Source organism: Podarcis gaigeae (genome assembly GCF_964106915.1).
Source record: "Podarcis gaigeae genome assembly, chromosome: 16".
In the NCBI taxonomy this organism is placed as follows: Eukaryota; Metazoa; Chordata; class Lepidosauria; order Squamata; family Lacertidae; genus Podarcis; species Podarcis gaigeae.
Window position 1 is genome coordinate 22,881,877 of NC_139693.1, and position 25,885 is coordinate 22,907,761.

The following is a 25,885-nucleotide window of genomic DNA, read 5'->3' on the forward strand; positions in this document are numbered from 1 at the left end:
GCTCGGTCTCCTGTTCCTGACCATCCGGTGCTCCTGTTCCCTGCTCGGCCTCCTGTTCCTGACCATCTGGTGTTCCTGTTCCCTGCTCGGCCTCCTGTTCCAGCGTTCCTGTTCCCCGCCCGGCTCTCCGCCTCGGACCTCGCCCCTCTTCGTGTGGACTCTGCTTGTTCCCACGGTACCTTACCCCCGGGTCCAGCACACCACCCATGTCCCTTATTCTCCAGTTAACAGTCAGCAATAATGAGGTAACACTGGGAAAACTAATGTAAGGTGTAGAGATGTTTAGACTTAAGTACTATAGTTGTGTCCAATGCTATTTTTCTAGAAAAAAATATGCTCAAACTCGCCATGAAAACCTCCCTCATTCTCTTAGAATGGCAATGGCACCCACCAGAGAGGTGCCAGAACTGAGTTCCTGTCAGTTCCTCCTTAACAAAAGCCCTGGTTGTGTCACTGTTATGAGAATTATAAGGTCTAAGATATAAAATAAATGTTCATAAATGTGCCAGGCAAACACATACATAAATATATAAACCACATGTCTGAAACAGTACAGGAAAACAGTCCTAAAGCCATTTTGACTCTTTCAGCGACCTCAAATATTCCTCTGCAGTTTGGATGGAAGTGGGAAAAGCCTCCCCATTGTCTCTGTGCTCACAAATCCTGCCTTAAGGGCACATTGGGTATGAACAGAGTGAGCCTGTGACCTGGAATCAGGAATTAAGTACCATATTTTTCACTCCATAAGACGCACCAGACCATAAGACGCACCTAGTTTTTAGAGGGGGAATGCCAGAAAAAAAATATTCTTTAAAGGGAGCGCTGAGCAGAGCCTCCCCCCTGCATTTGCTCCATAAGACGCACACACATTCCGCCTTACTTTTTAGGAGGGAAAAGGTGCGTCTTATGGAGCGAAAAATACGGTAAGTATTTATCATCACAAACGAATGGCTAGGCTGCCCAGGTAAACTGATCACCAGATTTCATGCCAGACAGGATTCTGCTGTAGGCCGCCCTGTTCTGTGATGTGTGTATGATGTATTGGGGGATGGTCTTGAGCTACAGGGTGGCAATTTCAAAAGTCTACATAAGGGCTTGCACACCATTGTTCTGGCTTCCTCCTCCCTCCTGTGTGGTGGGGCATGAGCACCCTGTTGCAACAGCTTTAATAAAGATCAGGCTTACTTTGCTTCTCAATATTCTTTGGGCTGGCCTCTGTTATTTTCTCCTACCGATAGAGAACCTACATAAGGACTCTATACAGGCTCTTAAAGGTAAAAGGACCCCTGACCATTAGGTCCAGTCGTGGCCGACTCTGGGGTTGCGGCGCTCATCTCGCTTTATTGGCCGAGGGAGCCGGCATACATATGGCCAGCATGACTAAGCCGCTTTTGGAGAATCAGAGCAGCGCACGGAAACGCCGCTTACCTTTCCGCTGGAGCGGTACCTATTTATCTACTTGCACTTCGACGTGCTTTCGAACTTCTAGGTGGGCAGGAGCAGGGACCAAGCAGCGGGAGCTCACCCCGTCACAGGGATTCGAACCACCGACCTTCTGATCGGCAAGCCCTAGGCTCTGTAGTTTAACCCACAGCGCCACCTGCGTCCCCATATGGGCTCTTGGGTACCCTATAAGGGGAAAGGAGCAGGGTTTTTTCGTATAAAAGTCATCCAAAGGGGGGGGGGAATACATCTTTTCTTCCTCCGTTCTCTACACCACATATAAATTTATAAACCACTATCATCCTTCGTTGTCTTTCTTCCACGTGCTTTTCATTTTATTTTTGCCTTTCCTTGTAAGGAAAATGCTTCAGCCATTCCCACAATCATTTCAGTGACCCTTTTCTGACCCTTTTCTTGCTCTGTTGTGTCCCATGCGCTGGGGAGCAGATCCTTTACAGAAGTCCTCAAGAAAGCATTAAAGTTATTTGAACAAAGAATTATACAAACCAATACAAGTTTATTGAATCCCCCCTTTTTTCAGACATGACATTTAAGTGTTAATTTAAAAAAAAAAAACCACAGTCAGACATGGGGTGATCACAATTACCCTTTATCCCTTGGGGAAAGTTCCTTGTAACATCCCTTAAGTTAGATTATGGTGATGGAAGGGAAGGGATAAAACTTTTATATTTCCTTACTTGTACAGGTGGGAGGATGCATTTTATGTTGTGAACCACCCTGAGATCTATAGGGCGGTATACAAATTTAATAAATAATAAATAAAATAAAAATTATTCTCCTTACCCCATAGAAAGTTTCCATTCTGTTGTATCCAACTAAGTTGGAGTTAGCCAATTGAAATTAATAGAATTCAGTTAAACATGTCAATTAATTTAAATGGATCCACTCTGAGTAGGTTGACCATTGGCTATAACCCATTCCATTCAGGATCTGGCATGGGAAAAAAGAATTTCCTACAGTAGGTATCCCCAAACTCAGCCCTCCAGATGTTTTGGGACTACAATTCCCATCATCCCTGACCAATGGTCCTGTTAGCCAGGGGTGATGGGAGTTGTAGTCCCAAAACATCTGGAGGGCCAAGTTTGGGGATGCCTAGCCTACAGGGTATCAAAATGCAAGTCAAGCCTGATTACATTTTGCTTGCCAATTTACAGCCACCTCAAAGTTGGCTGGTGCCTTTAACTGAAGCTTGATTTTCAGTCATGTGCTCTGCCTACAAGTTTAACATTCAAAGCACATGGCTTTCCCCCAAAGATTCCTGGGAACTGTAGTTTACCCCCAAGCTGCAATGCCCAGGATTACAATACCCAGAACTACAGTTCCCATGATTCTTTGGGGGAAGTTAGGTGGTTTAAATGTAATTTCCATGCTGAGGAAAGCTCCGCCTGCTCATTTCTGCGGATCGAGTTGTTCTTAAAGGCACGTGAGCAAGCCAGGCTGATCTCCCTTCACCAGCACCATCCTTCACCGACTCTCAGGACGAGTTGTCCTCTTGAGTCGCACATGACATCATACACAGCCGGACAAGCACAAACACGTAGCAGAGGCCTGATCAAAGAAATGGGAGTCTGTAAAAAGAGATAGCAAAACATTCCTGAAAAAGAAGAAGCCTGTTTTGCAGAAAGAGCAGGGAGAAAGCTGGACTGGAGAGAAGGCAGTTCAGGAAGAAAGAGAGTGGATTGGTGGAGCATCTACTTTGCATGCAGAAAGTCTCAGATTCAAGTCCAAAGCTTCTTCAGGTAGGACTGGGAGAGAACTGACACCCTGGAGGGCTGCATAAGACAATACTAAGCAAGATGGACCAACGAGGCAGCTTTCTAAATATCCATGCTAGACTGAGAAACTCAGATGATAACTCTGAAGCTGTAGAGAGGGTTGAGCCGCAGTAGATCAAAGATGTATGATGGGCTGGGAAAGCATTCTCATTTTTTGTCCTGAGAGGCTCCAATGGGGTCAATGGACCTGAAGCAGAAGTCAACCCCAAAATCACCTTGTCCGGCCTGCTCCTCCAGCTCGGTCCTTGCATCCATCAGTGATCCAAAAAGTTCAGCCAGCAAACGCCTCTGACCTGGGCGATGTTGCACACAAGTGTGAGCCCGAATGCCTACGATGTAGGATGGAGGGAGAGGAGTTTGTGTGTGTTGCAGGAATAGAGGTACTACCTCCAATATACATGAAAACGGAGGCCTGGAGTTTGGGGGTTTGAAAAGCGAATTGGAAGCATTTCTCTATTAACAGCATTCCTTAAGAAATACTTTTTAATGCTCGTCTCTGTTTACGCAGCACTGTGGACAGCGATAGCGGACGCAATCTGTTCACCAGCGACTGGAATCAAACCGTCTGGACTGAAGGATCCTTGTTTTCCTTCCCTTTGCCAGAGATTCCCTGTGCCTTTCCCAGAGGTTTGAAGACGGGCAACGCTTCCCATCCTGTGTCTTGGATGTCAGATGACGTGCTGCGTTGGTGTTAAAAATAATGGCGGTTTTTCCCTCCCACAAAGAGAAGAGGAGAATTCGGGAAGGGGAGAGAGAGAAGAAGAGAAAGTTAGAAAGTTTGATTGCCTTATTTAAATTATTCATCCTCAAGGCCTAATGGACACATTATTTAATAGCCCTTGTTCCCATTAAACAAACAACTCACTGCATTAGTGGCTCAATACTCTTTTGAATCACAAGCATTAAGTCTCCACTGGTAGCTGTCATCTCGCTGCCAGTTCGTGCTGAATTATGTATCAGGGCGATCTCGAAAAATCAATGGATTCCTGACTGTCAGGAAATGGTTTGATATTCACTAATGGCTTTTGTTTTGTTTTGTTTTTTGGTGTTTTCATAAAGCCTTCCTTGTTTTAACATAGAAGAAGCAATCAGCCACACCCTGGGCAATTACCAGAGCCGCTGGTGCTCATAGCGGCAAAGCACATCTGTAACGCAGAGGCAGGAATGGGGGACTACAACTGGACTACAACTCCCAGAAGCCCTAGCAAGCAGAGCCAATGGCCAGGGGTGGTGGGTGGTGCAGTTCAGGAACATCAGGGGGGCCAAAGTTTCCCCACACCTGACTTAAAGGGAAAAGGAAGGTCATAGTTAAGGAGAGAGAAGAGTCACAGCTCAGTGGTAGATTCTATAGGCGTAGGCAAACTCCGGCCCTCCAGCTGTTTTGAGACTACAGATCCCATCGTCCCTGACCACTGGTCCTGTTAGCTAGGGATGATGGGAATTGTAGTTCCAAAATGAGTAGAATGTGTGCTTTTATTTAAAATGCATCTCTGGGTTATTTGTGGGGCATAGGAATTCGTTCATTTCCCCCCCCCAATACAGTCCAGCCCCCCACAAGGTCTGAGGGATGGTGGACCAGTCCCCTGCTGAAAAAGTTTGCTGACCCCTGACCCCTGCGGTTTCCACCAGGAGTCTCCCTCATAGCAGTTGCAGCATAGGGAAAAGACCCCAAAGGACTGCTGTGCATAATGGATTGTGTAAGTATGTGCCTCCCACAATTTCTACCACATCTAATGCAAGTATTATGGACTTTTTCCAGTTCAGAGCAAAAGTGAGCAAGGATTTGATATAGGTTCACAAAATTATGCAGGGCATGAAGAAATGGATAGGTTGTTTTTCTCCCTCTCTTAGGACAGAAGAACTTTTGGACATGCAACGGAGCTGATTATTGGAAGATCCAGGGCAGATGTTTTAAAAAAGGACTAAGTAATAAACAGTTTCAAGCATGCAGGCCTAATTATTTAGGAAGTTTCTTGAGAGCTCTGGTTTCGGTTGTGGGGGAGAGAAACACACAACCCATCCTCCTCAAGCAGGTGAAAAGTTCATGTCCATCTCAACTTGTGTGTCTTGCAGAAACATCCCACCACAGCCCTTCTGCTGCTCCTGTGTCTTTGGGGACAGCTGGTAATTCCATCTGCCAGGATGAAGAGCCAGCGATGTAAATATGCCAGCGAAGGTTGCCAGACACCCAGGACGTGGCTGTACAGCAGAGGAACTAACTTCCTGTGTCCATCCACGAGTGGCATCTCCCTGCAATCTCTCTTTGACAACAGAGTGCCCTACAGATATTTTGGGGTTATTTCTTTCTTGCATTTATATTTATATTATTTATTCTACAAGGAGCTCAAAGCGGCGTACAGTGGTACCTCGGGTTACAGACACTTCAGGTTACAGACTCCACTAACCCAGAAATAGTACCTCAGGTTAAAAACTTTGCTTCAGGATGAGAACAGAAATCGCACGGTGGCAGCGGGAGGCCCCATTAGCTAAAGTGGTACCTCAGGTTAAGAACAGTTTCAGGTTAAGAACGGACCTCCAGAACGAATTATCTTCTTAACCTGAGGTACCACTGTACATGGTTCTCTCCCTCCCCATTTAATACCCACAGAAAACCTGCGAAGCAAATTAGGCCGAGAGGCAGCGACTGGCACAGGGTTACCCAGTGAGTTTCACGTGGCCAAGCAAGGGTTTGAAACCATGGTTTCCCAGGTCCAGAGCCGACACTCCAACCACGACGCCACACTGGCTCTCGAAGAAGTTGTATTCCAAAGAATCTGGAGGGCACCAGGTTAGCAAAGACTGCTCTATGAGAGCGCAGGATAGCACTCTTCAACCTTGGAGCTCCACATGTTGGACTCCAACTCCCATCATCCCTGGCAAACTTAGTCAATGGTCAGGGATGATGGGAGTTGGAGTCCAACAGCATCTAGGGACCTGCATAGGGCATTGACACAGAGCTTTTTATACGGGGGAGACAAATAACCAAAAGACTGTGTCAAGGAAAGCTGTCTTTTACGTTGCAGTTTCCAGGTGGCCAAGAGTTGGAGATGATGCGATCTGGAGGGCCGCAGGTTTCACAATCCTGGTTGTAATAAGGTAGCCAAATGCAACAGAGGCAAAACGCTCCTGCACCTTTAATAGTATTGAAATCCCCTCTTCTGTTCAGCTCTTAAAGGTGCAGGACCTCTGGCTACAGTCTTTGGCTATGCTAGTCTTTGGCCTACCTTACAGGAGTGCTGTGAAGATTCTGGAGATAAGTAGCAATGTGAGCAATCCTTAATTGGATAGGGTGGCAGGCTCCTGCCCCTGACTTCGTGAAAGGTGAAGGAGCCACGGTCCCCTTTTGCATCCACTCCCCCCAATTCCCTACCTACCAAAAGGGATGCATATAGCAAGTCCACAATTTACACAGGGGGAACATTCCAGGTATCACCCCTAAAGCCAAAATTGCATCTAGTTAAAAACACTGTAAGTCCAATGGCAAGTGGGATTGCTAAAGTCTTTTTTCCTGGATGCCCGCCCCCTTTCTATTTTATTTTTATTTTATTTTGCATAAAGCTGATTGTACACAAGTAGTAGTAGTAGTAGTAATTATTATAATTATTATTTATACCCCGCCCTCCCCAGCCAAGACCGGGCTCAGGGCGGCTAACAACCAATATTAAAAACAAGTTGATTAATATACAATTTAAAAAACAAGTTTAAAATACAACATTAAAACATTAGGATGCAGCCTCTTCACAGGAGGAGAAAGGGCTTACTGCATTTCAAAATACTGTATTACTTTAGATAATTTGATCTTCTCACTTGCATACCTTATTTGACTAGTCACAGCAATAGGTAAGGAGCTCTGCAGGCATCCAAGCACAACCTCCTGACTTCTGGGTTTTCCTTTCACCCAGGTTCTGTCCACATGAGATTTTACACCAGGCATAGGCAAACTCAGCCCCCCAGATGTTTTGAGACTACAATTCCCATCATCCATGACCACTAGGGATGATGGGAGTTGTAGTCCCAAAACATCTGGAGGGCCGAGTTTGCCTATGCCTGCTTTACCCTTTCAACATGTTCGTCATAGTCTTAGGGACTAGGAACTTAAATCCCCTCTTTAATGAAAATCGAGGTCCCCACCCCTCCTGAATTCTGCACCCAACTTGCACAACCAGCACCCATGAGTAGATTCACACATGCCTGTGCATCACTGGTCTTCAGCTGGTCAGCTGGGACCCACTAGTGCGGCACAACAGAAACCTCACAGCCATGCAAATAGATGGCGAAAGATTAAGAAATGAGCCTCCAAAGCCTGTTTGGGTTAAAAGTGGGCTGTGGGTCTGAAAGGATTGATGATACCTGCTGTACATGATATTTCAGGCATAGGATTATTCAGCTGCAGGAATCTACCTTATACTGAATTGGATTATTTGGTCCATCTAGCTCAGTATTGTCTGCACTGACTGGCAGCTGCTCCCCAGGGTTCCAGACTGGGGAAATTCCCAACCCTACCTGGCAATGTCAGGGATTAAACCTGTGACCATGTGCATGCAAGGCAGATGCCCTACTACTGAGCTACATCCCTCCCCAGCCTTTCAGCTGAGTGGGTGAACCACCTCCGTGGGAAAATGAAGTGATGGAACACCTTTGCCTATGGCTGTTGGGCCACCATGGCTGCTTCCGCCCACCTGATGATACTGCCATGAACCTGCATGTATGAAACCAGCCTTCCCTTCATTCCCTGCCCCATTCTTACGGTTCAGGCCATCAACCTTATTGTTTCACACTCATAAGAACGCCAGGAAAGCCCTATAGCTGGATCTAGGCCAACTAGGCTGCATCCTTTTCTCACAGTGGCCAACTAGATGCCTTTTCTGGGAAACTCACAAGCAGGACGTGAGCACAAGAGCCCTCTCGCCTCCTGTAGTCTCCAGCAACTGCTATTGGGAAGCACTTACTGCTTTCAACCGTGGAGGCAAAGCTTCGCCATAATGGCTAGTAGCCACTGAGAGCTTTCTCCTCCATGAATTAGTCTAATCCTCTTTTAAAGCCATCCAAGTTGGTGGCTATCACCGCCTCCTGCAGGAGCGGGTACCACAGGTTAACGATGTGCTGCGTGAAGAAGTCCTTTTTTTTTTTAATCCAGGGGTAGACAACCTTGGTCCAGTATATCTGAAGGAGCGTCTCCACCCCCATTGTTCTACCCAGACACTGAGGTCCATCTCTGAGGGCCTTCTGGTGGTTCCCTCACTGCGAGAAGCCAAGTTACGGGGAACCAGGCAGAGGGCCTTCTCAGTACTGGTGCTCGCCCTGTGGAACACCCTCCCATCAGATGTCAAGGAGAAGAACAACTACCAGACTTTTAGAAGACATCTGAAGGCAGCCCTGTTTAGGGAAGCTTTTAATGTGTGATGCATTACTGTATTTTAATATTTTGTTGGAAGCCGCCCAGAGTGGCTGGGGAAGACCAGCCAGATGGATGGGGTATAAATAAATACAGTGGTACCTTGGGTTAAGTACTTAATTCGTTCCGGAGGTCCGTACTTAACCTGAAACTATTCTTAACCTGAAGCAGCACTTTAGCTAATGGGACCTCCTGCTGCCGCCGGGCCGCCAGAGCACGATTTCTGTTCTCATCCTGAAGCAAAGTTCTTAACCTGAAGCGCTATTTCTAGGTTAGCGGAGTCAGTAACCTGAAGCGTATGTAACCCGAGGTACCACTGTATATTATTATTATTATTATTATTACCTAAGGCCCGGGAGCCGGATGTGACCCAATCACCTTTGCAATCCGGCCCATGGATGGTTTGGGAATCGGCGTACTTTTACATGAGTGGAATGTGTCCTTTTATTAAGAATGCATTTCTGGGTTATTTGTGGGGCATAGGAATTCGTTCATCCCCCCCCCCAAAAAATATAGTCTGGCCCACCACATGCTCTGATGGACGGTGGACCAGCCCACGGCAGAAAAAGGTTGCTGACCCCTGGTTTAATCCATCCCATATCTTCCGCTTCCTTGGATGTTGGTCAGTTCTAGTGTTAGGAGAGAGGGAAGAAAAGTTTCCTCTATCTTCTTTCCCCGTGTCAGCTGTTAATTCAGAAGCATACTGGCTCTGAAAGAGGAGGGAGGGCCTGGGTTCTGGATCAGGCCAAAGGTCCACCTCACCCAGCATCGTTTCCTTGCAGCTGCCAACCAGATACCTCTGGGAAGATGCCTCTGCTCCTTGCTGCTTAGGCTGAAAGCGCAAACATTTCCCATCTTCCTTCTAGATACTTGACGGAATTCCCCCCTTAATCTTCTTTGGGCTAAATTTATCCACTTCCTTCCACCTTTCCCTTATGCAACTTTCCCTTTCAGATCCTACATCGTGACAAGGTAAGACTGCCAGCTGGCGACGCAGCCTGACCTGAAGTTCTGGGGTCTTTACAGTGCAATCCAATCCGTGTCTACTCAGAAGGAAGTCCCACTGGGTACAATGGGGCTTACTCCCAGGTAAGTGGGGATAGGGTTGCAGCTTTGGCCTCCTCCTCGGGATATCCGGAGGAAGGACTAAGATTTATCGGGAGACAGGGGAGTGTGCACAGGGCTGCACACTCAGATGTCATTGCTACCACTAGTCTCATTATTATTCATTCAGAACCTGAAATCACAAAATAATGTTTTAATGTATTTGGGCTGTTTGCCTGCTCCTTTGATCTGTTTTTGTGCGGGTGTTTTGTTTTGTTTTGTTTTTGGTATTTAAAAGTTTCAGCTCATGAGGTCTGGAGACTTTATTTCTTAAAATGAAAGCTTTGGCTTTTTGGGAATTTAACCAGAGCCTGTGCATTGCCCAGTGGTGTTTTGGTCTGGAGTCATGTTGGGGTCAAAGACCCATTCATATTTCTGCAGCAGGGTCCCTGTCCCCAGACTCCTGGATTCACCCAATAAGCATGAAAGAGGAACTTTTTAAGCTACTGATAAGCAGCCTTCTATCACTATGTGCTGATAAGAAGAAGAAGAAGAAGAAGAAGAAGAAGAAGAAGAAGAAGAAGAAGAAGGGGAGTTTGGATTTGATTTCCTGCTTTATCACTACCCGAAGGAGTCTCAAAGCGGCTAACAACCTCCTTTCCCTTCCTCCCCCACAACAAATACTCTGTGAGGTAAGTGAGGCTGAGAGACGTCAGAGAAGTGTGACTGGCCCAAAGTCACCCAGCAGCTGCATGTGGAGGAGCGGGGAAGCGAACCCGGTTCACCAGATTACGAGTCCACCGCTCTTAACCACTATACCACACTGGCTCTTGAAGGCAACTGGAGTGAAAGGAGGCGAGTTAGCCATTGAGGATCGGTTCCTAGGGTCATTCTGGAGAAGGTGCATGGGAAGAATACCCAAGGAGGAGTTATTTTGCTCCAAACAGGGGCGGACTTTGGTAATATGGCACCCTGAGTGAGGACAACATTTGATGCTTCCACCACCCCCAGAAATATTTTTCATTTTCGTAATAATTCCTTTTGGTACAGTTGATTTTTATGGATCTTCTCACTAGGTACCCTTATAAATATAAGTGGTTGTTGTTGTTTTGCACCTCCTAGGCTGGGCATCCTGCGTGCTGGGGGGGGGGCAGCCCACACCACCCTAAATCCACAGCTGCTCCCTACCAGAGAAGAATGGCAAACCAAGCTGGTGGACTATGCCGAAATGGCAAAGCTGACTGGAAAACTCAGAAACCAAGAGGATAAAAACTTTATAAATGAATGGGGGGAATTTACAAGTTATTTAGGAGACCACTGTAAGCAGATGGAAACAAGAGCAGGATTTTGACATATTGGTAGTGTAAAAATATTATGGATAATATGGTTTGATATAATAACTGGAGTACAAACTAATATGCAGTTGTAGATGTTTTAAAACAAGACTCCGTAGAAGGGATGAGGGGAAGTTGCGAGATTCAAAGAATCTCCACATATAGTGTTACTTTATCGATGTGTGTTTACTTGTTTTTGTTTTTAGGAATCTGGGTAATTGGAGTATCGCTGAGGCACGCCCGCCAGTCCGAGGAAGTGTTGTGGGGAAAATGTTGACTCCGGTGAATATTACGCCAAATTAATAAAAATTATTTAAAATAAAATAAAATCCAGAGCTGCTCCAAAGCCCAAACATTTGGGAAGACTGAGAACATCAGATGCTCCAGATTCAAGGGAATGGGGTGCACGTTCTGTTTCATCCAATGGACCTTCATGGAAAACAAAATGTAACTTGCTCCAAAAGAAGGTATCAGAGTGCTCCAAATCATTTGCCCATGTACGTGCATGGAACATTGTAGAACTAGCTGGAAGGCAACCCATGGAGATCTGCATTGATTGTTGCAATGCACCCCTAATTATTGAAAAATAATAAGACTGTTTTTAGAAGGCTGCATAACCTCAGAAGGGGCTGGTGGCTTTGAGCCTGCCACTACACTACAAATCACCGCTCCCCATTGATTGACCCTCTTTCTCCGGGCCCACTCTGCCCAAAGAGAAGGGGACAAGTTGGGCAGAGGCCGTCTCCTCTTTTCTCAGTTCCTATCCATGCTTGCTGGAGCTCCAGGAGTTGGCAGTGGTCCCCACACTGGGATATGGGCACCCAGCGAAGCCAACTCCTGAGTGCTGGCCCTGTCCCTCTAAGCATGCAGGAGCACAAGAAACACAGATTAAAGAAGAGAGCATAATCTTAGAAGCTGCCATAGCTGTGAGTATCCACTACAGTACTAGAAATAACTGTCCTCCCTCTCATCTCTCCCCTCTCTGCAAATTAACAGCATTCTTTAAAATGGCATCAAGTTCTAGCGCGTTGGCTGGAGAATAGCAAAATCTGACTTACCGTAGTGAAATGAACTGCACAAAGGATACCGATCAACACGAGGCCAATGAGGATCGCTGCGATAGCAACCAGGAGTGCGGTGTGGCCCAGTCTTTTTGACCCCTCTATATCTCCCTGTGTGTAACTGTTTAATGCCTGCAGAGGAGAAATGCAATTTTCATTAAAAAAACAACAACCAACCAACCTGTGCCTCCATTCTCACTCCTTTTGCCACCATTGGCAGGTGAGGCCTTGCTGCTGGAGGCGCTGCCACTGGAGGCTGCGTGGTTGGCACTGTCCTGTGACAGGGCCTCTTTGGTGGTGGCCCCCAGTTCAGGAATGCCCTCTCTAGCCAGGTGTGCCCGTCTCTATCATTATTAACTCCCTAGGAGAAAATGTCCCTGTTCACCCAAGCATCTGGTGGCTGAAGAATACTGCGCCTGGCCACCTCGAGAGTATAGGCTGGAAGTATGTTTTTGATTGCAATTGATTTTAGATTTATTTTGTAATCTTTTTCTTTTTCTTTTTACAGTTTTGTATCTGTCTGCCAGCCTGGGATCCTTGGGGAGGAAGGGTTGTGTATCAATTCAGTAATGAATAAATCATCGGCATAATACCTTAACAACCAGCTCACAGTTTTTTCATTCTCCTGTCCTCTCTCCCCACCACCCAAATCTACTATATATTTTGGAAAACTGTCACACATCTCTTAAAAGATATCGTGACCAATTATTACACAATGGTTCCTGTGATCAAGATCATAGGTTTTGGTGTGTGCTTGGATATACCGGTACTTGGAAACCATTTTGAATCAAGAAGGTGGACTGAACCTTTAAAAGCTGTGCTGATTTTAACCACTGATTTAAAAAAGGCACTGGGTTTCTTTTTTTGTTTCCTTATAATTTTATTTTTTATTTATGTACTCACTGCATTTATATCCCACTTTCTTCTCCACTGCGCTCAAGGCGGTGTACAGTGGTGCCTCGGGTTAAGTGCTTAATTCGTTCCGGAGGTCCGTTCTTAACCTGAAACTGTTCTTAACTTGAAGCACCACTTTAGCTAATGGGGCCTCCTGCTGCTGCCACGCCACCGGAGCACGATTTCTGTTCTCATCCTGAAGCAAAGTTCTTAACCCGAGGTACTATTTCTGGGTTAACAGAGTCTGTAACTTGAAGCGTATGTAACCTGAGGTACCACTGTACGTGGTTTTCTCCCTCCTCATTTAATCCCCACAACAACCTTGCAAGGTAGGTTAATGACTGGCCTGAGGTCACCCAATGCACTCCATGGCTGAGTGAGGGATTTGAACCCTGAGCACGTCAAAGTGCAAATAGATAAATAGGTACCACTCCAGCGGGAAGGTAAACGGCGTTTCCGTGCACTGCTCTGGTTCTCCAGAAGTGGCTTAGTCATGCTGGCCACATGACCTGGAAGCTGTACACCGGCTCCCTCGGCCAATAAAGCGAGATGAGTGCCGCAACCCCAGTCGTCCACGACTGGACCTAATGGTCAGGGGTCCCTTTACCTTTACTTCCTGGGTCCTAGAGCCTGACACTCTAACCACTACACCACACTGGCTATTCCCAATCAACGCCAGGGACGAAGCGGCCATTTATCCAGGAGCTGATTATTACTCCTGCATTCGTTGTACGGCTCATTGCTCCACCATTGCTGATCAATAAATCCCACAGCAATTTAACTAAGTGCTGCACTTCGAAGGCTCGGCTGTCCACTTGAGAGAATATGCATCTGAGCAGTGCGAGGTGGAGGGGAGGAGGAAAGGGATTCTGGTTTTACCTGGAGGCCATAGATATTGGCCAGGCATTTGAGTAAGAGGGCAAACTATTTTTAGGTGTGGTTTTACTGACATTTATTTGCTCCTAAATTGTAGCTGACTTTGGTTTAAATGACTCTCCCATGAGGAAAATTTGCAGCATTTGGGATTTTTTAGTTTAGAGAAAAGGAGAGAAAGAGGTGCCATGATAGAACCTTATATAATGATGCATGGCACACAGAAAGTGGATGGAGAACAGCTTTTCTCCCTCTCTCCTAATGCTCTAACTCAGGGACATTATATGAAACTGAATGATTTGCGATAGATAAAAGGACTTTTTCACACAAGACATAGTTAAACTACAGAACTCACTCCCACAAGAGCCAGCGATGGCCACCAACATCTAGAAGTTCTAGGTTCAATTCCTGGGATATAAACTACACAAAGGTCAGATGAAAGCTGAGGGCAAAAAGCTAAATCCTCTATTTATTGGGTGGCGCTGTGGGTTAAACCACAGAGCCTAGGACTTGCCGATCAAAAGGTTGGCGGTTCGAATCCCCGCGACGGGGTGAGCTGCCGTTGCTCGGTCCCTGCTCCTGCCAACCTAGCAGTTCAAAAGCACGTCAAAGTGCAAGTAGATAAATAGGTACCGCTCTGGCGGGAAGGTAAACGGTGTTTCTGTGTGCTGCTCTGGTTCACCAGAAGTGGCTTAGTCATGCAGGCCACATAACCCAGAAGCTGTACGCCGGCTCCCTCGGTCAATAAAGCGAGATGAGCGCCACAACCCCAGAGTCAGCCACGACTGGACCTAATGGACAGGGGTCCCTCTACCTTTACCTTTAAGGTGACACAAGGAATTTGGCACAATGGCTCCTGAGATCACGGAGCAGTTTTTTAACTATGTTTTGATATTGGCCACCATTGTGAATCAATATGGCAGCCTCAACATTTTAAAAATGCACCAAAATGGACATTTTCTTAAGGTATATAGACAGATTTTTGCATGCCTGTTGGGCAAATATACACACCTCTTTTTGCAAGACATTTACCCTAATTTAATTTACGTTTGTATATTGTTTTCATGACTATACACGAGGACCTTGGTCCTCCTCTACCTTTGATGGAACAAGTGGTTTGCTCGGAGCTCTCCATGGTGCTGGAACCTTCCCCTCCCCACTCGTCCCTCCAATCAGAAAATGGCAACCTTGAGAATGGCCATAGCTCAGTGGCAGAGCATTGTCCTGGCTCCCAGTTGCTGAAGAAAATTGATACACGTTTTCCAAAGACTTTTATGCTTAGATTATTGTGGTACATAGGCAGATTGTTGGCTTAAGGCACTTTAGGCAATACTCTTTGCTAATCCTCAATAACAGCTACAACAAAGGCAGGAGCTCCAGCTGGCAAAGCTTTGAAAGATGATCCAATGGCTATCCTGAATATAGGAACATGGTGCGCTCATCTTAAGGCTGAAAGAGTTTCTGAAATCTCTTGCAATGCTCAGTAGGCAGAGCCCTCTGCTTCCTTCTCTTTGGGCTCCTCCTGAACTTGGGTGACAGGGAACAAGTTGCTACCACCTGAGAGGTGGCTGGGACAGGTGAACTATTTTCTTCTGGGAAGGCAGAGCTATTCCCAGTATCAGACAGCTGTGTCTGACGGCGGTTCTCCACCAAACGTGGAAAGGGAGGAGGGGAGAGAGCAGGCTGAGGAAGCCCCCCACCCTGCAACCCTTGCTAGCAGATTCCCCCACTCCCAGCAGATGCCCCACATCCCACTGGAGGCCTCCCCCATATCCTCCCTCTGCATTTTCCCAACTTGGCCAGCCCATGATAAATAAGCATCTGCCTCAAATGCAGAAAGCCCCAGGCAGTGGCGTAGCGTGGGTTGTCAGCACCTGGGGCAAGGCAAGTAATTTGCACCCCCTAACCCGTGGATTTGCGCCCCCTAACCCTAACCCCCAGATGTTGCGGCCGGGCCCCCCCCTGCACCCCCCACGCTACGCCACTGGCCCCAGGTTGAATTCTTGGCATCTCCAGATAGGGCTAGGAGAGACTTCCATCAGTGCGGACTGTTAGAGGGGTTTTTTCTTCTGGTGGGAGGTGACAGAAACTCTGACACCATAAGACCAGTGTAAAACCAAATCAAATAAAGGTTTTATTACAAAGCAACAAAGCTTGTGAGTGTTATTCCTTGCAGGCAGATTCAAACTGCAACTTTTCCTCCTTTTGTAGTCATGACCAGCTGTACTCAATCTGCCCAGAGCTCACAGAAACAGTTCTTAAAGGTGCAAACATCTTTACTGCAGAATGACTCCCAAGATGGACAATCAAGGGAGTATGAAGTGGGGGGCGGAGGGGATGGGCCGACACGGGAACCACTCGGGGAGTGACAAGATGGCCCGCTCCCCACCCCAGCTGGAGAGCAGCCGAGGGCGTGTGTGCAGTTGGTATGGGCACCGCTGACATGGCATTCGCACGGGCTGCCGCTCTCGCACGCCGTCTATACGGGCTGCCTCTCACACAGCAACCGTATGGGATGTCGCGCAGGCGCCGCTGGGTGGTTCGACCCCGCCCCAGGTTCCCCTGCCACTGCGGACAATTCTGAGCTAGCTGGAATCAGCGATCTGACTCAGTATAGTGGTACCTCAGGTTACATACGCTTCAGGTTACATACGCTTCAGGTTACAGACTCCGCTAACCCAGAAATAGTGCTTCAGGTTATGAACTTTGCTTCAGGATGAGAACAGAAATTGTGCTCCGGTGGTGCAGCAACAGTGGGAGGCCCCATTAGCTAAAGTGGTGCTTCAGGTTAAGAACAGTTTCAGGTTAAGAATGGACCTCTGGAACGAATTAAGTACTTAACCCGAGGTATCACTGTATAAGGCATCCTATTTCTCCTCCCCTCATAGGAATTGCTATAAATCGTGGCAGATTGGGAGCACAGGCGATTCATGACGATGCAAGCTTTTCAGAATGCCAGCGCCTCAAGAAGACGTTCTGCAGACAGAATAAATCCTATCAGCTACAAAACTAGGCAGAGGTCTGCGATGACGGCATGCAGCATTAGCTGAATTGCAGGCCCGGAGGGAAATTGCTAGTGGATCAAGTGTCTCCTCTGGCCCTTTTTCAGAAGCAATGCAGCAAATATATCATGTGGGCATTCCTGCGCTTCTCATTACACTTGGGTTTTGTGGGAGCCTTGCAAGAGCTTATCCGTAAGACAATACAAAATGAATACATTGCAGCTTCTATGGGAGTGAGGGCTTCCTGCCTTCCTGGGGAACCTTCTGGGGGACAAATGGGTGGGGCCAGAAGCACAACTGGGTGGAGCAACATATTTAAATTTGACCTCTAGGAGGGTGTGGCCTGTGGAGAGTGCCACGGGTCAGGCAGGGATGGCTGGAGGGCCAGTTGTGGCCCCTGGGCCTGAAGTTCCCCTACCCAGACTTGTATGAGTTGATGGCCATTTTTGCATGTAATGATAAGCCAGATGTTATGGCTTATTGTGGTTTATTGTGAAAGAACAGCAGGTAGGTATATACTGCCCAATTGCCTCCTCTTCTATCCTTCACTGGTGGAAGCAGAACAAACAAACCAAGAAGCCTTGGCTTTGTGTTACATCAGATCTAAGGATTGTGGTTTGTTTTCTCCTAAATGAAATGGCTTCATTTCTCCCCTGCCCCGTTCTGTTTCATGTCTTTTCTATGGTAAACCCAAAGGCTTCCCCCCTTCTCCCTCCCCATTCATTTTTCCTTTTGTGACGTGCCTTTTAGCCTGCAACTCTAAAAAGTCAGGGTTGCCTTGTTATTGATCTTTGTCAACCACTGTGGGAGGCTTTCTCAGCTGGAGAGAAAGCTAAAAATGCTTCGGTTAAAGACGTTTGTTTTGTTTTATTTATTAGGGTGCTTTCATACCTCTCTGCACCGCCACAGCCACCACGTAACGAAATAATCTGAACCAATTTGCATATATTCCCTGCATAAAGTAATGCAGGAACAGTGACGTCCTTCACCCATCAAACCTCTCCACCTGTAAAAGCCTGACAAAAGAGGTTCGTCTTCACCTGAATTTCGGCAGGAGCTCAGGCCTCCTCATAGCTTAGAGCCAAGCTGCATTTTAACCTTTCAGGAAGAAGACCCGAATCTTCCTACATTCAGGTTCATTGGATATCCACAAGTTCTAGCAGTAAAGAGAGGGAGAAAGACTTTTCTCTATCCACTTTCTCCCAGCTGTGTCCAGTGGTACCTCGGGTTAAGTGCTTAATTCGTTCTGGAGGTCCGTTCTTAACCTGAAGCACCACTTTAGCTAATGGGGCCTCCTGCTGCTGCCGTGCCGCCGCTGCACAATTTCTGTTCTCATCCTGAAGCAAAGTTTTTAACCTGAGGTAATATTTCTGGACCATAAAGAAGGCTGATCGCCGAAGAATTGATGCTTTTGAATTATGGTGCTGGAGGAGACTCTTGAGAGTCCCATGGACTGCAAGAAGATCAAACCTATCCATTCTGAAGGAAATCAGCCCTGAGTGCTCACTGGAAGGACAGATCGTGAAGCTGAGGCTCCAATACTTTGGCCACCTCATGAGAAGAGAAGACTCCCTGGAAAAGACCCTGATGTTGGGAAAGATTGAGGGCACAAGGAGAAGGGGATGACAGAGGACGAGATGGTTGGACAGTGTTCTCGAAGCTACAAACATGAGTCTGACCAAACTGCGGGAGGCAGTGGAAGACAGACAGAAGTGCCTGGCGTGCTCTGGTCCATGGGGTCATGAAGAGTCGGACATGACGACTAAACAACAATATTTCTGGGTTAACAGAGTCTGTAACCTGAATCGTATGCAACCTGAAGCGTATGTAACCTGGGGTACCACTGTATAATTTTATAAGCTTCTATTGAACCTTGGGCCTGGGGGCCAAATTCAACCCTCCACATGGCTCCTGAGACTCTCCCATGCCCATCAAATAAATAAATAAAAATACTTAACTAAAAATAGAAATTGTAGAAAGAATTGGACAGATTTTCCTGGGCACTTGGGGTCAAAAGAAAGTCACTTAAAAACAGCTGAGACCCTTCATTCCAAATGTGCTAGGTATCAGAGCCAGACAGACGGTGATGCCAGGTGGGGTGCCCTGCCCCCCCCAACATAAATCCTGGCTACACCTATGCCCATATCACACACCCCTCTCCAGCCACATCTCTCCTTCCCAGGCCACAGCCCTCACCAGCCCTGCTTTGCACCCTCCTTGAGTGTTTTGCCTGGCTGGAATGTGTCCTTGAACTGTGATCGTGCCTTTTGCTTGCCTGGATTATGAGTGTGTGTGTGTGTGTGTGTGTGTGTGTGTGTAGAAACTAGCCTATTGTACAGAGGTCCATTTTGCATCTGTTGCTCCTCCCAGTTTTCCTTCTGGCTCCACCCACCACTGGCATGTGGCCCCTGGAAGATTGCCCAGAAGGGATTTGCGGCCCTCAGGCTGAAAGAGGTTCCCTACCTTTGATGCAGAGGAACGAGTGTGGACAAGGCAGTTGGATATTGCTGTACTGGGCTGGTGCCATTTGTACTTGTTTTTTTGTTGAGCCATTAACTCTGATGGCGAGAAAATGGTACCCATTATTTAAAGAGCAGATCAGCAGGGTGAGATATCTGTATAGTGATTCGAGGCATCTCTTTTGAGCTCTCAAATAACCCTTGCTTCTTGAAAGCTTTATGGTCCCCAGAGGGATGGGGGAGAAGCCATCTCTCTTAGCGAAATACCTTCTGTCTCCAGTCCACCGTCCTGCCAACTGCAGACGGAACGTGCTTCGAGGTTCTTTGGCACACACAAGCACACACCCTTAGCCTCTCCTAATCTCTCAGGGCTCTGAAACAGCCAGCCATTTCTCCCTTCACGCAAGTAATAGACCGCAACCCATTAGGTTGGCTAAATGGACTCTCTCGGAATGGATGGTCCGTGTCGTGCACATATCCACCCACACTTCTACACTTATCTTCCTATATGCATAAAAATGTAAGGTTGTCGTCACGTAGCCATTCTGGGTCTCGCATCAAAATCCCAGATTTGCAGGAAGTTAGGGTGGGGTGAGGAGGCAAGCGGCACAACACCAGCGGCCATGTCATGGGAGCAAGGAGGGAGGGGCATTGACAGGTGAAATGTTGCTGTTGAAAACAAGAGCAGAGGTTTGTGTGAAGTAGGGATGGAGGGAACTGAAAGAACTTGGGGGGGGCAGAGTCATGGGCATGCCTGTGAAAATGGGGGTGCAGAGTGGGACTGCAGAATAGAAGAGAAAAATGGGGAAGAATAGGGAGCTTAGCAGTCACTTGAGGTGGGAAGGGGAAGTTCTAGGGGGGGCAGGGAAATGGTGGAAGGTTTGTGAACTGAGTGAGCAATCAATGCAGGGAGAACAATATAATGAACATTTGTTGCAGAAGGGTCTCATATGCACAGCCCAATGTTGCTCTTATTGAAAAAAGAGTTGCACCTGGAAGCATTTCTGATCTCCCAAATCCTATGTGCACCTGGATGCGCGCACACGCACACACATGTACACACATGCACACACGGGACTTTTTTTGGCACCTCCTCTTCTTGACCTATTACAGCTGGTTGTTACAAGAACTCCAGAGCAAAGACCTAGCACCTGAATTTGCTTCTTCCTCCTCCCTCCTCCTCCTTTTTCCTTTTAGCTTATAAGCCAAGTCTTATTATTGATAGCTGTAAGCCACTCTGGGAAGCTTCCCTCCACCCCAGCTGAAAATCAGGGGTCAAAATCTTTCAAACTGGTAAATGACAGCCAGGGCTAGGTTGGGCCTTTGGCCATAGGAACCTCTGTCTTCACACTCCTCTTGGGCTTCTGGGTTGGCAGCTAGGAACATAGGAAGCGGCCATAAACCAAGTCAGACCATTGGTCCATCTAGCTTAGTATTGTCTACACTGCCTGGCAGCATCTCTCCCAGGCTTTCAGACAGGGGTCTTTCCTGGCCCTACCTTGAGATGCTGGGGATTGAACCTGGGTGCTTCTGAATGCAAGGCAGATGCCGTACCACTGACCCCAACCCTACCCCAATGTTGAGAAGGAGACAGCAGTTAGCATGCAGAAGGTGTACTCTCTACCCCTGAGACAGGCAGAACTGCAAAATGGGCCAAAATGGGCCACAGATCTTCACCTCCTAGAGAGAAAGAGAGATATTATAATGACGGACAAAAGAGAAGTTTCAAAATCATCCTTTAAATGCATCCTTTTCATCAGAGCAACTGATGATCATTTTTATCAGCTGCTGGAAATGTTATGCTTCAAGAATTTAAAAGTTCTGCTTTAAGTTTGCTGTAATAAACCTATAGATTTGGTCACAAACTGCATCCTCCCAGGACCCCAGAGCTTGTGGTATTTTTTTTATTGCAGGGTGGGTGGAGGGGACCGAAGAGCTGATCTCACACCCTTTTCCAGGCTAGAGTTCCGAAACCATCTTTGCTTCCTGGATCTCACTTCCATATAGCCTAGAATCTGCCAGAACACAGGGCAAGGGAGTTCACCACCCTCTGTTCTGAAATTCACACCTAAGGCACTGGAATGGAAAGAATAGTGAATGGGATGAGAAGAAAGTTTAGAATTGCCAGGGGGTAAGGATGAGAGTCCCATGGACTGCAAGAAGATCAAACGTATCCATTCTAAAGGAAATCAGCCCTGAGTGCTCACTGGAAGGACAGATCCTGAAGCTGAGGCTCCAATACTTTGGCCACCTCATGAGAAGAGAAGACTCCCTGGAAAAGACCCTGATGTTGGGAAAGATGGAGGGCACAAGGAGAAGGGGACGACAGAGGACGAGATGGCTGGACGGTGTTCTCGAAGCTACAAACATGAGTCTGACCAAACTGCGGGAGGCAGTGGAAGACAGGAGTGCCTGGCCTGATCTGGTCCATGGGGTCACGAAGAGTCGGACACTACTAAACGACTAAACAACAACTAGGATGACAACTTGCCAACAAACCATGCACCACTATAAAAGACTTGTGCACATCTTCCTCATGTGTGCATGTGAGGATTGAGCAGGTCTCCCGTCCTGTTTTGCACCCAACTTGGATCCAGGCCCTGACCCAATTCAGGAACCTTACAGAGTCACACAGGGCTCCTTCTCCCTGCTTTCCTTGCCTTGCATTTTGACAGCCCTGGATTGCTGCAGGGAGACTTGATCCAAGCCAAGGATATCCAAGGCTTCCTCAGTCTGATTCACCCGAATCCCAGGTCAACCCAGATCTACCCAAGGTGGTGTGTGTGCTTCTCCTGCGCCTCATTCAATCCCCACAACAACCCTACGAGGTAGGTTAGGCTGAGAGTGACTGGCCTCCAAGGTGACCCAGTGAGCTGCATAGCCAAGCGGGGACTTGAACCCTGGTCTCCCAGGTCCTAGTCTGACATGCTAACCATAACACCACACTGGCTCTCTGGTTTTAACTTTGCTGTTCTATCTTTCCTATACCTGGTGCTGTACAAGACACAATTACTCGCCGCTCATTATCTGAAATTTCTCTCTCTCTCTCTGAAAACAAAACCAATGGTGCATGTTCTTGAAATTGTATTTATTCATTGCACTTATATCCCATTTTTCAAAGAGCTCAAAGGTTCTTCTCCCCTCCCCTGTTTGATCCTCACAACCACCCTGTGAGGTAGGCTAGGCCAAGAGAGAGTTAGGAAGTGACGCAAAGTTGCCCAGTGAGGGAAGGAGGATTTGAACCCTGCTCTCCCGGATCCCTAGTCTGATGCTGCAACCGCTACACCACCCTGGTTGTTGTATGGACTTGGCACCAGAAGAACAAGTTCCAGAAACAAGAGAGTCAGATAATCAAGGCAAGTGACTGAAAAGCAGCATCTTTGCACTACAAAAACCGCAACTTCTATCCAGTACAGTGGTACCTCGGGTTACATATGCTTCAGGTTACATACACTTCAGGTTACAGACTCCGCTAACCCAGAAATATTACCTCGGGTTAAGAACTTTGCTTCAGGATGAGAACAGAAATCGTGCTCTGGTGGCGTGGCAGCAGCAGGAGGCCCCATTAGCTAAAGTGGTGCTTCAGGTTAAGAACAGTTTCAGGTTAAGAACGGACCTCCGGAACGAATTAAGTACTTAACCTAAGGTACCACTGTATTGATAACAAAATCTTGAGGCAAAAGGTTACAACCTTAACATAGGCTTGCACCAACAGCGGAGTGAGCCCCACTGAACTCCGCAGTGCTTAGGATCCGGAGTAAACTCAGGTCCCCTCCAGATTGGGGCTGTGTAAACACACATTTCCTTTTTACTCTGCACCCACTGCACTCTCACCCCGGGTTCAATCCACATCTATCCTGCCTTTTGCTGCTCTGAACCCCTTTGGGACGAAGGTGGGGGGGGGGGGGAGAGAGAAATGCAATAATAAATAATGATAAAATCTACCCTCAACTGTGATTCCTTCATTGCAGGGAGTAGGGACTAGACAACACTTTTGAGCAAGTTCCAGCTCTAGAATTCTATGATTCTGTTTTGTTTTGTTTTTTTACAAAATACTGCACTCCCCCCCCCAAAAAAAACACACCCACCCTGGCTTTGATCCCAACTGGGGGGAAAAGAACAACCTAGCTGGATTTTAACCCAGCAATATGTACACACAGCTTGTGGTTCTTTTGGGAGAAAGATTCAATGGCATAGCTGCAAATTTAGGCTTGAGCAATTAGAAGTGGGTTAAAGTGTTCTCGGGCAGTAAATTCACCTTTTTTTTAAAAAGGGGGGCTTTTTCAGGAAGGAAAGTAGTGCAGAAATGCTTGGGGAAGTGTGGACTGACAATGGAATGACAGGACATCTGGAGGCTCCCTCCCTAACATTGCATCTTGAAACCATTTATTGCACTTCCTGGAAAGTTAAGCCCAGCTAAATATCACCCAGGAAGCTTGCTTCTGGGCCAACCATTAATAGGTCAGGGCTGCAATCACATCCATGCTTCCTTAGATGCAAGCTCCTGTTTGAACTCCATGGGACTTTTGAGTTACACCTGCAGCGGATCAGAATCTAAAGATGCAGTAGAGACTGAAGCTGGAAAGGAGAGGTTCTGAAAAATAAATTTCATAGGGGGTGTTGTGTCCCCTCCCTCTATAGTCCAGGGGAATCACGGGTCAGCTGGGGTTGTCATTAGACCCACTAAAAGTAAGGAACATGGCTAACCGGTGGCCTTTTAATGTCTGCGAATCTCTCCAGTGCTGGTTCTACTCAAGAGTGAATCCCCTGAAGCCAATGGGCATGGCTACCTCATGCCCATTGAGTCCAACCAATGTTCTCTTGAGTAGGGCTTGGAAAGAAATCAAAAGGTCTACTCTGAGTAGGGTCCATCTGAATACAACCCTTTTAAACCCTAATGTTTCATGTTTGATGTATTACAGTATTTTATTATTTTTTTAGAAGCCGCCCAGAGTGGCTGGGGAAGCCCAGCCAGATGGGCAGGGTATAAATATTATTATTATTATTATTATTATTATTATTATTATTATTATTATTATTATTATTATGTCTTTCCCCTTTCCAAGTAAGAGCTGTCCAGTAGGAGGCGACGAACTGGGGAGGGGCGCAATCGTGGAGATAGGGACGCTCCAGCCCCGACGTCGCCCCCTTACAGTGGCGTAGCGTGGGGGGTTCAGGGGGGGGCGGCCGCACCATGTGGGGGTTAGGGGGCGCAAATCCACGGGTTAGGGGGCGCAAATTACTTGCCTTGCCCCAGGTGCTGACAACCCACGCTACGCCACTGCCCCCTTAAACCCACCGCAAAAAACACCACACGAGGCTTACCATCACTGAGAAGACGAAGGCCACGATGTTGATGGGGTAGGACGGGCAGAAGCAGGAAAGGATGCTGAGCCACAGGTAGTTTTTGGGCGCGTGGATCTCCTCTTCCTCGGGGCCCGGCGCCTCCTCGTCGCCGTTCATCTGCAGGTCGGCGCCGCTGTTGCTCTTCCCCAGGCCCCGCCTGAGGTCCGAGTAGGCGGGCGGCGGCGAAGAGGAGCCCTCCATGAAGCCGGTGCGGGAAGAAGGAGAAGGGGGGAGAAACGAAGTTCGACGGGGCGGACGCGAGCCGAGGAGGAGCGCAGGGCTGCTGCTGCTGTCCCTGCGGCGGAAAGAGCTGCAGAGGGAGCCGCTTGACCTCGCTCAGCCCCTCTCCTCCTTCTCCTTCTCGCTCCTGTCTCCGTTCAGGGACGGCAGCCAAAAGGCGGACCGAGCCAAGCCCACCTCGATCCCGGGCAAACTCTCAGGTTTCGCTCCCCGGCCAAGCCGAAGAGGCTTGGGGAAGAAGAGATCGCTCCCGACGGGCTCAGCAAGGACTGAAAGCGCCTTTGGTATGGCCAGCGGCGGCTGCGGCGGCGGCAGTAGCAGCACCAAGGCACTCGGAGCGCCGTCTGATTGGAGGGAAGGGACGCCCACTTTGGAGTTACACGGAGCTCTTCGACCCAATCAGGTATTGGGGGGAGATGGGAGGAGGAGGGGGAGAGGACTGGGGAAATGGCTCTAAGCCAGGATGGCTAGACGGGCTTTCCAGGCAGGATGGCAAGGGGATGATTGAGGTCACATCCAGGGGTGCCAACTTGAATAAAATATTTTTTTTGGGGGGTGGAGGTAAGCCCCACTGATCACATGATATGGTACACCCACCCACCCACACCCACCATTTGAATGACCATAATGGTAATGACCATTAACTTGTGGGGCGCCCCCCTCAAATATTTTATTGGAGGGGCGGAAAAGAGCCCTCAGCCCCAAGGAGTTGGCTCCTATGGTCACATCTGCACCATGTATTTAAAGCAAATTCAACATGTCCGGCTTCCCAATCCTGGGAACTCTAGCTTACCTCTCACTGAGCTAGAATTCCCAGCACCCTTAACCACACAACTGTTTCCGGGATTTCTGGGGAGGAAGCCATGTGCTCTAAATGTGTTGCGTAGATGTGACCTCCAGAGCCAGTGGTAGTGTACCACTGAAATCAGCTGCTTCAGAGCAACAGGAATTGGGGAATGTGGAAGTTTCCCCTCTCTATCTGCTCATTCCCATGCAGA

General features: G+C 47.7%; 1 protein-coding gene across 2 annotated transcripts; it reads right to left on the reverse strand.

Annotated features, from left to right (window-relative positions):
* Positions 1 to 1,940: 1,940 nt before the first annotated feature.
* Positions 1,941 to 25,166, reverse strand: TMEM233 (transmembrane protein 233). 2 transcript variants are annotated; one of them, XM_083717805.1, is made up of 3 exons: positions 24,627 to 25,166; positions 12,071 to 12,205; positions 1,941 to 3,919 (listed from the first exon to the last, which is right to left on the reverse strand). In XM_083717805.1, the coding sequence occupies exons 1-3, from the start codon at positions 24,846 to 24,848 to the stop codon at positions 3,908 to 3,910; spliced, it is 369 nt and encodes a 122-aa protein (XP_083573931.1). In that variant the 5' UTR covers positions 24,849 to 25,166; the 3' UTR covers positions 1,941 to 3,907. The 2 variants fall into 2 exon arrangements, with proteins under 2 accessions (XP_083573931.1, XP_083573930.1); XM_083717804.1 differs by lacking the exon at positions 1,941 to 3,919 and having other exon boundaries at positions 11,298 to 12,205.
* Between the last annotated feature and the right edge of the window lie 719 nt (positions 25,167 to 25,885).